The following is an 11,793-nucleotide window of genomic DNA, read 5'->3' as shown; positions in this document are numbered from 1 at the left end:
CCTGGGCGGGGGGAACTGTGGACACGCCGCTCGGCAGGGACGAGACCCGGAGTCCGAGCTGGTGCTGTGTGGCAAAAGCAGTTCCTGAAATAAGTTACCGCCTCCCTATTTGTGCTAATGCTGTTGGAAGAGAGATAACTTTGTTCAAGGGAGAATTTTTCGTTTTCTTTTTCCTCTGTCTACCCAGCACTGGCAGACCTTCTCAAGTGAAGGGGCAGTAGAGGTTTTCGTGAGGTGTTTTTGGAGGAGCAGTTTTAATTGGCCTTTTTGCCCGGTTTTATTTATATTTTGCCTGTTGCAGTGCAGGAGTGACACTGTCTGAGAGTTTCTTTGATGCCTTTGACACTTATATACTATCAGAATGCACCACTGATTTTTTTTTATGTGTACATTTAATGCCTTTTGGTTGCCTCTTTATGGATTTCTCTTGTTAAATGGGACTGGCTGAGGCTTTTCATCCTCTGGCTGCTGTACGCAAAGTAATTTGATAAAACCAAAAAGAAGCATTGGCGTTAGAGACAGCTAAAGTAGCCTGGTTAGAAATTTACCAAATCAAACATTTCTGTATGTAGCCAGTTGTTTTTACATTTGTTACCATTTACAGGATTTTTCAGTGGTAAAATATTTAAGCTAAAGCTTGTACAGATATTTACTGTTTTAATCCAACAGTTTAAGATATTTACAGTTGGAAGTATCTTAACTAAGCTGGAGTTTTGCAGGCTTTGCACGGACATCTGAAAAATCTTTTGTGGATTTATAGCTGTAGTTTTTGTTTTGATAAAGTAAGGATTGCAGTTACGCTGTCCAGATTTTGGCAACATAGAATCATAGAATCATAGAATCATTAAAGGTTGGAAGAGACCTCCAAGATCATCGAGTCCAAGCATCAACCCAACAACACCATGCCCACTAAACCATGTCCCTAAGCGCCTCATCTACCCGTCTTTTAAATACTTCCAGGGATGGTGACTCAACCACTTCCCTGGGCAGCTTTTTCCAGGGTTAGCTTAGAAATAAAAATCACAGAATCATAGAATCATAGAATAGTTCGGGTTGGAAGGGACCTCTAAAGGTTGTCTAGTCCAACCCCCATAAATAAGGCATCTCTATAGCAGATTTCCTTTACGTTACTAGCCTGTGGTTTGAGCTTGACTTCAGATGGTAAGCAAGCTGTATATAGTTTGAGTTCAGATTTTTTTTCTTTGTCCTGTACACTAGTATTCTTATAAAACACTGAGATAAAGAGAATAGGTTTTCCTCTCTTGTCAGCTTTGTACATAAATATCTCTGAAAGATCTTCCTCTGATGTTTTTCTGTCAGTTACTAAGTGATAGCCAGGCTTCTACAAGTTTTACTTAACATGCCTCTCCTCCAGTGAGAAAATCTGGTCCATTGAATCTCCTTGAACTGTAGAAAGATGATGAGGAGATCCGTACTGGAGTAATTCAGTAGAGTTATTTTCATAGTCCTGTACTGTTTAGAGTTACTACGCTCCTAGCTCGGCTTAAATGTGCGTGAGTCTGTGTCTTCACCTAGGGGTGTAACTTACAGAATTGTATTTGCAGATGAGTGAACTCTCAGTAGCGCACCACCATTGAAATTATTCCTTGAAATAAGGAAGTAATGAACCGTTGTAGTAGTTATCCTCCAACATATTGCAGTTGCCACTGCCAGGCATCTCTAAGATGAAACTAGATATTTGTATATTGAGTTGCTTTAATCCAGTTTTGGGGCAGTGGATGGTGATGAGTGGTTGTGGTGTCCCTTGCTGACAGTCTGACCGCCTTGTCAATGGGGTAGCCTCCTCTGTGGTTGCTACACTCTTACTGCACTCCACATTTGTAGCTTTATCTTAAGAATATATATATATAGTAAGACCTTAAAAAAATCAGTAAGTTGACTTCGGGCACGTGGAACAAGTTATTTTCCATAAAGCATCATTCATGAAAGACATTCTTGTGGGTTTTTGGATCCCAGCTGTGTATAGGACACTGAACAGTGTGACTGAGATCAGTTGATCTACCAAGAAAGCTTTTCTCAGTTGCCTGATGAAAAGGTTTATAAGAACAGCTGGGTGGTTTTTTGTTGTTTTTTTTTTTTTATTAATATTATTACGTGAATTGATACACTATGGGACGGAGAACGAGTCTGGTGAGTTGGTTGGGTGGTTTGCTGGTGTGTTTTTTTGGGGGGGGGTTTGAGTTGAGATATTAAGATATTCCTTCTGACCATAACTGCTGTAACAGCCCTGCTGTTTTATAATGAGTTTAAAGAAAACAAACAACAAACCACACATTTGTCAAGCCTGATGGTATGTAGCCTCATATAGGGGCATCTTTTCTACATATATGAGAACAGGAAAGGAGAAGGGAAGGAATGATTCTTGTAAAAACAGTTTATAAAGGATAAAAAGTAAAAGTGGTTGATTTGAAACTTTGTCATCCCACAATTACATAAATGGTAAGCCGAGAGCAGATCTAAGAATTGCTAAGTCCTGAGTTTTGAGACAGGATGTGGTACTTTCACTGTGACAGTGATTGTGCAAATTATTGTGGCCTTTGTGTTTTTCTGTCTGTAATGCTAAAGATAATACTTCATTGAGTATGTAATGATTAATTTATAAAATGCTTTGAACATCCAACCTACTGTGAAATTTCCAATTAATGTATTATTGCAATATCTAACTAGTTTATGTAAGATAAGCAAAATAAAACATTGTTTTTCTGAGCAGGTTCATGAATGATGCTGAAAATAGATTCATTTCAATTTGGTTAATAATGAGGAATTTGTTTTCCATTGTTGTAGAAGTATACTTAATTTCACTAGTGCTAGCATCCAAAATGATAACAATATTTGATACATAGGGACTATGAGGAAGAATGAAGGAACAAAGTTATTCCAGAAGGAACGGTTAACATTTATGTAGGAAAGACTGTCAAAAGAACTTCGATAATAAAAAAGAAGGATGTACTGCAGACTTCAAAAAGAGATTTATTCATTTTATTGACTGACGTGTTTGCAAAGTGGTGCAGAAAAATCTACATGCTTTAGGGCATGGAAAACATGCATTATTAACTCTATTTTAAAAGGCTCTTTAACTTCATTGTTGCCAGATGGGATGAGAAATGATAAGTGTCCTGCACTGCAAATGGCCTCCTGCTCGACATTTATTGTTTGCTAGTCTGGAGTCAGCTTTGGTGGATGAAGAAGGTTGATGACTCTAAGGTTTGTACTAGAAAGCTGATTTTATGCTTGCATTCCATAATGTAAAAGGACTGTGTGAAACTCAGAAGTCCTTTGTATTTAGGCACCCTAAAGCATGTAACTGCATGTTGCTGCAGTCATATTTTAAATAAAAATTGTGGGATTCAGTATTGGTTTGCAGGTCTTTTGAGCAACAAGGATTACTTTTCCAGCCTGGATAATTATTTTGTGTGATCTAGGTCTTGTATGTTTTTTTATTAGCATACATCTTTGATCTTTATTGTAATGACAACTTAGGAAATTAAGTAATTAAATTAATTTGACAAGGTTATTGCTTAATAACCTAACAGAGTCTAAGCTGTGTTCATAAGTGTAGTATTTGACTTTGTTAATTAGATCAGAAATTAGCCCCTTCTATCAAATCTAACATGCGTTGTGAAATATAATATTAGGGTAACCTAGTAAAGCAGAAATTTATTTTTACAATGCAGCTTCATTTAAGTCAAGTCTTGGTCTACAGCTGAAACAATACAGTGCTTCTGAACAGCTTGGAGCTTGGACTAAAGGATGAACTTGAAGATGGGCTTTACTGTGGTGTTTTTTTTTTATTCTCAGTTATTTTATTTTTTACTTACAGATGTTTGACAGAATCAAACCATCTGATGAAGCTTCTGCTTCTTCAGCACAAGGTGAGAAGTTTAAAGTAGATGTTTTTGTTGCAGTTACTCTTTTTTTTAATGTAATAATTAATAGTAGAAGCATTAGTTCACCTTGTAGTTTCAATTGCATATTTTGATTTCCTAAATTTCATTACAGAACTTAGATGGAAGAAGTGACTTCTGAATCATCCACGGAGTTTCCATGTAGATGTAATTTTCTTGTCCTGTAATAAGCTGTTTTAAGACATGCTACATTTTATCTCAGTGATCACGGATGTAGCAGTATAAATGTAGATTGCCTAGTCTTGATTCCAGACAAATCAGTAGAAAAATTCCCACTCACCTCAACCATGAAAGAGTAAAGCTTATTTTATGAAGCTCTTAGAGGACCTTTGAGGACAAAAGGATCTCTCTCTACATGCTTTCTTGAGCTTACTAAACTTTTTATCTTCCTTTAAAATAGTAATTTTGACAAATGCAGTGTAAGAGAAGTAACTAATTGCAGGTAGAACTCTTCCATCTCTTTGATATTCTGTTTGTTTGTTTTCTTTAGGAATTGAAAGACATGGTGTTGAAGGCTCTCTACGACAGGACAGTAATAGCAGGTGAGTTAGGCGATGATCTAACGGGCATCTAGCATACTGCTTACACAAGTAAAACAGGAAGAATGTTTTTTTCAACCTTATCTGTTATCTTGTGTAATGGATGACAGTGACACAGTATAGATCAAGTGTATGATGGACATCCTTTTCATCTTGTACCCACATACTATTAAAAACTGTGGGGAAGGTGCATTGTAATGCCCAAAACCAATGTGTGGGTGTCAAGATTTCTTTGTCTTTGGTCTATTTTTTTTAATTTCACAATACTAAAAAACAGAAGAATGAAAAGATGACTCTGCCTTTTTCTGGAGAGACAGTTCTCTTCAGATTTCAGCCAACTGAAATAAGCATTTGTGTTAGCTGTGCCTTCAACCTGTTATCCCTTGTTCTGCAATTAAGAAAAATTTTCTCTAGTGAAATTTGCTTGGGAATACCTTAAAATATGTAGTCCTACTTGCCATTACAATTCTGAAATGGAAACATTTATCTTGCAATTTTGTTCCAGCTCTATAGTAAGATAGATATTTAGAATTTCTATGTTAAGAACATGAATTAAACAATCCGACATGTCTTGGTAATATTACCTGCTTCTTTCAGTTTACACACAAGAGGTCAAGAACATCCTCGGCCAGGAGTAGCCACTGTGCAAAATAGACAAGGATACTGCAACTGTTGCCACGTACACTACAGTAATCTGGAACAGGTGAGAAGGCTTCTGCATAATTCAGCAACAGATAGCAAGGAGTACCAAAAGGCTTTATCAGCTTATAAAATATCAGTCTCTACACTGAACAACCAACACTGAATGAAAAATAATCAATTTGTGAATTGCACAATGTATACACTGAGAAGAAGGTACCCTTCTTGTCTGTTACCTGTTGAAAAGATGCTGGTGGAGTGGCATGGCTACTGCAGTCTGCTTTTCTGAAGTGGCACACTGCTGTGCATTGCATCCATTAGGTTTATTTCTGTGGCTTTAATCTTGAGATCAGTCTATATTTTAAAGTATTAGGGTTAATATGTTAGATATCAAGGCTGAAGACATTTGATCAACTATTTTCTGTTCTTTAACTCCATCAGTCTCCTGTCTTTTAGACTTTTTAAATTAGAAAGTAGAAGCCTATATAATCTTCTATGCTTATGAAAATTCTCCTTAATTCAAGTGAATTATAGGATGGTTACTCATATAAAGTTGAAGAATATGTAAGTCATTTATAGATACACTTAGAGTATTTATACTAGTTACAAGAGACTTGTGAGCAGCTGTCAGAGCTGCTAATTTAGGTTCCAACTCAGAAAGATTTCAGTACGTTTTAGTATTATTTGAGACTCCCTAAGCATGCTTAAAAATCTCATTGAATCAAGGCCTTAAAGTAGAAGAGGCTGAAGATTTTTCTTTTTATTTAAATATTTTCATAGCAACAGTGTAATGTTTAACTTGGGCAACAGTGTTGCAGTAATTTTTAGGAACAGGCCAGTGTGTTAACAGTAGTATTAAACTAGTGATCTGTTTTATCTTTCACCAGCATGTTTTCAGCTCCCAGCACAGACATTTTACCACTTACTGTAGGAATCGTATGGGTACCAGTAGCTTGATGGAGCGTTTCCTGCAAGATGTTCTACGGCATCATCCGCACAGATACCATGACAACAGGTATAATACAGGTGGCTTTTTTTTTTTAAAATATGTGTTGGTAGAATGCATGTGTTATGAGTTCTTATTTCTGTTCCACTGCTGAGCAGTAAATTTTGCCCATTTGAGGTGAAACTTTCACATTGAAGACAATTTAGAAAGGAGTGTATATAAATGTATATAATGTTATATAAACATTATCCAAGTATATTGCTTTTGTGTTGTCTCTGCACTTTTAAAATTTGTTTCACTACTTAAGGATTTGATACAACACTATTGATAGCAATTAAATGTGAAGACCTGAAAAAAGAAGGAATATATGGGTCAGCGGGTATAATGGCAGACTGTACAGTCTGACATGCATTTACAAATTCTTATAATTTGGGCTTTATATATATATTATTATAATTCTTATAATTCTGGGCTTTATATATATATTTAACAGTATATTTTATGGTATATTTTGAGAGAGTTCATAATTTTGGTTTGTTTGTGGATAATGTCAGTTAAATATGTATATGTTTATTTTTTTCATTATCCTTGTAGTTCACACATTAACTTAATACTTACATGAATTACATTAATTGGCCAATTCATTAATGCTCAGATTTTGAAAAGTGTTCTCTCTATTTATCATGTGCAATGTTTAAGAGCGATAAGAGGGTCACTGTGTAAGTTTTTCTCTGTAGATGAAGGGAAGTCAATTTAATCTCATTCCTTGTTTGTTACGTTCTGCAAGGCAGAGAAAAATCCCAGTCTGAACCTAGTACAGTGTATCTTGATATACAATTCTGCTATAGATCTGACAAACAAGTAGAAGGGTATTTTGTCTGAAGGCAGTCATACTGATATTATCAGGGATGTGACAGAACAAGCTAATAGGCATGTCTATGATAAATTAGCCCAGGACATGTACACATCACTACAAATAAATAAATTAATCCTTCCATCTCAAATAAATAAATTTAATCCTTCTAGTTCAAGAACATCCATGTTTTTTTGCCATGGAGAAAATACAGGATTCACTTTAAGGCAACACCCAAATGAAAAAAGCCCTCTCTTGAGGTGTTGCCTAATACAAGGTTATTCCTTTGGTGAACGAAACCTACTGACGAGGAAGAACAAGCTACCCATGTTCCTCTAAGTTGTTGGAAGAAGGAATGGAATGAGAAAAATGTACAAAATCTAGATGAAGTTGGAGGGAGAAGGGGGAGGAGTAATCCCAAATCTAGACAGAGTTTGGAGGAAAGAGAGCAAAGATGGAAAAGAAAGAGTGAGTAGATTTATGTTGTGATCCTGATCTGAAAAACGACTGAAAAGTCACATTCTTAACTGACATCTGAGGTAAGAACTGGATTCTCTTCTTTCATACATAAAAACACTGAATTGATACACAGTTTCACTCAGTTCTTAAATACCTGTTTTTACTATTTAGCTGAATTCACACAAGGGATCTTAAGAGTGTTATTTAAAAGGATTATAGAAATATTTGTGAGACTTGATTTGTTTTGCAGAACCAGTATACCTAGTAGTGATGTAGAAAAAGGGAAAAAAAATAATCAGAGCTTTGCCTTATACTGAATTTCAAAGGATATTGGTGTTCTGCCCCTCCCTCAGCAAAAAAACCCACAAACCAACAAGTCATTCCTTCCTCCAAACTCTTAGTGTAGAAGTTTTTTACGTAAAGAAATAATATTGAGCATTTAAGAGAGTAAATCTTCACTCTGCTTTTGGGTGTAACTTGTAGCAAAACTGTCAGAAGTTCCTAACTGTATAGAACTGTAGTTCTGTTCCCTCCACCCCAGAGACATTTGCTTATAAGTAATTTTTGAAAATTGCTGTTAAGCAAGCTAGAAGCCTAGGAATTTGCTATAGTTTATCCATACCAAAATCAATTTAGTCCTATATTCAGTCTTCCAGCAGTATCCAGATGCCAGATGTTTCACACAAAGGTGGAAGAACTGTGAAGTGAGAAAGTTAAAAGATTATTTCTGCTGCCTTTGGCCTTCCCTTTAGGTCTAATTCTGATCTGCAAGATTTTGAAGTCTGAACAAAGGTCCTTTATCTCAGAGCTTATGTGGACAAGAATGCATGCAGCAGTAGGGCACAGCAGTTCAGCTGACAGGCATTGTTTGATCACCTGATGTATTTGATTACATTGCATTCATATGATAATAGAAATAATCCTCTTTAATATTTCATTATATGAGGTTTCTCCTTTTGCTTAGTCAGTCCTATAACCCTTATCTGTACTCTGGTGAATTCTATCCCCTTTGCTTGGATAACCAGAATTCCACTGTATTCCAAAAGATGATACACCTTTGAGGAAAATGTTATATTTTTGGAGTACACAAGGAATATTGCAGGCTGTGTCATAAAATTTTATTAATTTTCTTTTAAAATAACACATCTTGAGCAGGGAGGAGTTGTATACTGCTGTTGGTGAATCGATATGGCTTGTTAGGGTCATGCAAAGTGTGTTGTAAGTTTTATCCCTTGTTTATCAAAATTTGGCTAAACATCCCTATTGTGTTCCTTTATTTAAATTATTTAGAGGATCCTTTCAGCATTTCCTTGTCATTTGAATATTTTAATACTTTACTCTTCAAAAATTTTGAAAGGGGCAAGTAAGTCATTAAACTTAGCCTGAACTGGAGGGCGTTCTGCTTCCAATCTTGCATTGTGATGATGAGTGATTGTTCAACCCTCCTATTTGATATTAGCAACCAGTTCTTGGTGTTTGGGGTTTTTTTGCCTCCCCCAATGATTATTTTAGCTTTTTAATAGACTCCCAGGGACCTTAATGAAAGCCTTTTGCATATCAAAGTAGTACATCTTTTCTTCTTCACCTACTCCTTTATCACTGACTAACACATGATCCAGAGATTAGTGAGATGCAACTTTTCCTTTTGAGAAACCTTGATGGTGGCTAGATCTTATAGTCTTCCAGCTATTTTATTCTATTTTAATTGTTGTTACTTGAGCTAACTTGCCAGGCACAGCTCTAAAAGCTTTTAGTTGCTATGAAACTTTTTGTATTGCCACCTATAACTTCATTACGTTTTTAAATGTCAGCAATGTATTTATCACCTTCCAGTCTTTCGTAACTGTAATTATTTATAATAGAAAAGTTTTGTTGTGGCATTTTTCCCTTCAGATTTTCAACCTGTGATTGTGTTCCGTATGCATTACCAGGAATAAAACCAAGGTCTGTGGCAGGTATCAATTAAACATCCTTTACAGTAAGGAGGAAAAATATAATTTGGCATCTCAATTATGTCAGTTTTTGTTTTGTTCTTTCCTTTGACCAAGATAGCCATGTCTTCTGCAAGATTCCCACTTGGGGTATGCATGAGCCATGACAGCTACCACTTTTAGTTTCCTTACTTTCACTTAAATTGTGTATTATTACAATATGTAAGGGTATATGCATTCACACATACTTCATTCCTACACACACTCACACGCTCCCCACACGCCGTTTTTATAGATACAGGAACATCTGCATGTCTTGTACATGCTTTTGAACACCATGTAAAATTGTAACAAGTTAGATGGGCATGGTGGCCTTTATCTTCTAACCTCTGGAAAGTAAACAAAGGTAAAATTTTGCAACATGAATTTTTCAGCGTTTAGTGTTTGGGCTCAAGAAAAACCTGGACTCAACTTTACCTATGGAGCCATAGGTAGTGAGTCTTTAATACAAACATCTTTTTTGGGGGGGTGTGTTAATATACTTGAACTAATGGTGCAAGTTCTTGGCAGCCAATATTTGATATGTACATCACTTCAGTGAATGAAGAATAATATGCTAATAGCCAAAGTAAAATATAGGTTACTTCATTATAAATAGCATGCAGTGCTTTATCACTTTTTATGTAGCCAGTGTGATTTTTGTTATGAATTGCAATGATTGGAGGGGACTTTGATCTACAGGATGTTCATGTGACTGCCCTTGTGTTTCCTTGGAAGGCTTTTTTTTGTTTGATGGATGGTGCTTCAGTCCCTCCACTGTGAAATACCTTGTAGGTCTTGGTCTTCTGATAACTTTAATTTCCATGCTATTTTGCATTAAAAAGTTGTTGTGTTTATGACTGTTAGTGGCTCTGTAGTTTTCCTCACATGACCTCAGTAAATAGGGTTTTCAGCACTCGTGATACTTAGTACTCTGTGCAGCGGTCTGGGAGCTGTTAGTAATTATTTTTGAGAGGCCACGGAGAATGTGTGGTGTTTCAGAAGGATTGGGAAAAAACAAATGTAGTGATTGTCAATTATCAGTAGGGTCAGAGAGAGGATCTGTTTACAGACTTCTTTGCTTAAATTACAGTATTTCCCTGAGAACTGAATAACCAAACTGTTCATAAGAATCTAGAAGACAACGAAGTGATGAGTAATAGTTACTGCTGATTTAGTCAAGAAAAATCACATCAGGCCATCCTAATTTCCTTCTTTGACAGGATAACAGACCTTGTGAATAGAGGAGAATCATCTGTCTTGGTGCCATCTGTCATGTCGCATCTATCATGGCATCTCTCAAAAGCCCAGCTTTTGGCATGTTCTTGTATGAGGTTTATAAGCAAGCTAAGGAAAATGTGATTGGAGATTAAATGGTGATGAAATGAACATGTAGCTAGCTGGAAAACTTCTCTTAATTGTTGGTGGCTCAGAGAGAGAGAACAAGATCTCATGGTGAATCACGAGCCCTATCACTGAGCCCTATCCTAAGGTTTTGAAGTAGGTGCTTTCAAGTATGAGTTATTGGTGAGGGGGGTTGGGGAGTTTTGTTCGTTTGTTTTGGTGGTGATCCTATGAAGTATGCTTTTCTGGACTAAATCTTGTTAACTCTGTAGAGTTCAAATGTCAGTTTTAAATTTTTTTTTTTTTTTTTGAAACATTGGCCAAACCTATCATTTTTTTTCAACTATAAAACAGTTCTTCCAAGCTGAGAATTCTTCTTTTATCTGTCATCTCTCAGTGAAAGGCTGAGACATAGCTATATTCAGATAAGTTCTTTTGTGATTGTTTTTCAGTGTGAAGTAGCTAGTTAGAAATACGTGCTACAAGTTTGCTTGGTATCAGCTGGCTTTATTAATAACTAATGTCTGAGTCCTTCAGGGACTTCTGCACATGTTGGCTATTAAGCATTGCTAATTCTATTGGCTCTTGATTGATTTTTAACTTTCAATGAATGTGGAAGCTGAATGTTTATAACCAAGGAAATTACTGTACAATAAAATTTATTCACAATACTTCTGTTAGCATATGAATGCACCATAAAAGGTGCATGGCTGTCTGCCATGTATTAAAGTAAGCATCCATTTGGGTCTCGCAAGGTCTGCATATAACTTTCAAATGAAACATAATATTCTCTCTGCAGTTATATTTACTTTTTTAAAAATTATTTTCATTGGATTTGCTCAGCTGTTACACATTGAAGCCTTGTGGGTTCCTGTGTTGCATAAGAGAAATAGTCCATATCTGTCTGTTCTGTTAGTTCTGCAAGACACAAACACTTGTATTTGAAGCAGTCCTAAAGACAGAACTGCCAGTTACAGAATATATAAAAATCTGCTGTTGTCACAGTGAGGCTGAACAATCATAACTTGGCTTCTTATAGAAGTGAGTCAGAAGCTGTGGTATGTCTGTGAGAAACAGTAAACGTGGAATTCCTTGGCAACATGTGCAGAGCGCATAT

The 11,793-nt window shown here is 36.1% G+C and overlaps 1 protein-coding gene across 1 annotated transcript in view; it reads left to right on the top strand.

Annotated features, from left to right (window-relative positions):
• The first annotated feature begins 3,111 nt into the window (after window positions 1-3,111).
• The window catches only part of ZDBF2 (zinc finger, DBF-type containing 2), a 14,521-nt gene continuing 5,839 nt past the window's right edge, over window positions 3,112-11,793 (top strand). Inside the window, exons 1-5 of the mRNA XM_009332063.1 lie at window positions 3,112-3,225; window positions 3,842-3,893; window positions 4,417-4,468; window positions 5,063-5,168; window positions 5,992-6,119. Of these exons, the coding sequence (XP_009330338.1) occupies window positions 3,202-3,225; window positions 3,842-3,893; window positions 4,417-4,468; window positions 5,063-5,168; window positions 5,992-6,119 (362 nt within the window). The 5' untranslated portion in view covers window positions 3,112-3,201. The remainder of the gene's footprint in view (window positions 3,226-3,841; window positions 3,894-4,416; window positions 4,469-5,062; window positions 5,169-5,991; window positions 6,120-11,793) is intronic.

The sequence above is a fragment of the Pygoscelis adeliae genome, unplaced genomic scaffold (genome assembly GCF_000699105.1).
Source record: "Pygoscelis adeliae isolate BGI_AS28 unplaced genomic scaffold, ASM69910v1 Scaffold160, whole genome shotgun sequence".
Taxonomy (NCBI): Eukaryota; Metazoa; Chordata; class Aves; order Sphenisciformes; family Spheniscidae; genus Pygoscelis; species Pygoscelis adeliae.
The sequence above is the reverse complement of the archived record's forward strand: the minus strand, read 5'-3'. Positions and strand labels throughout refer to the sequence as shown.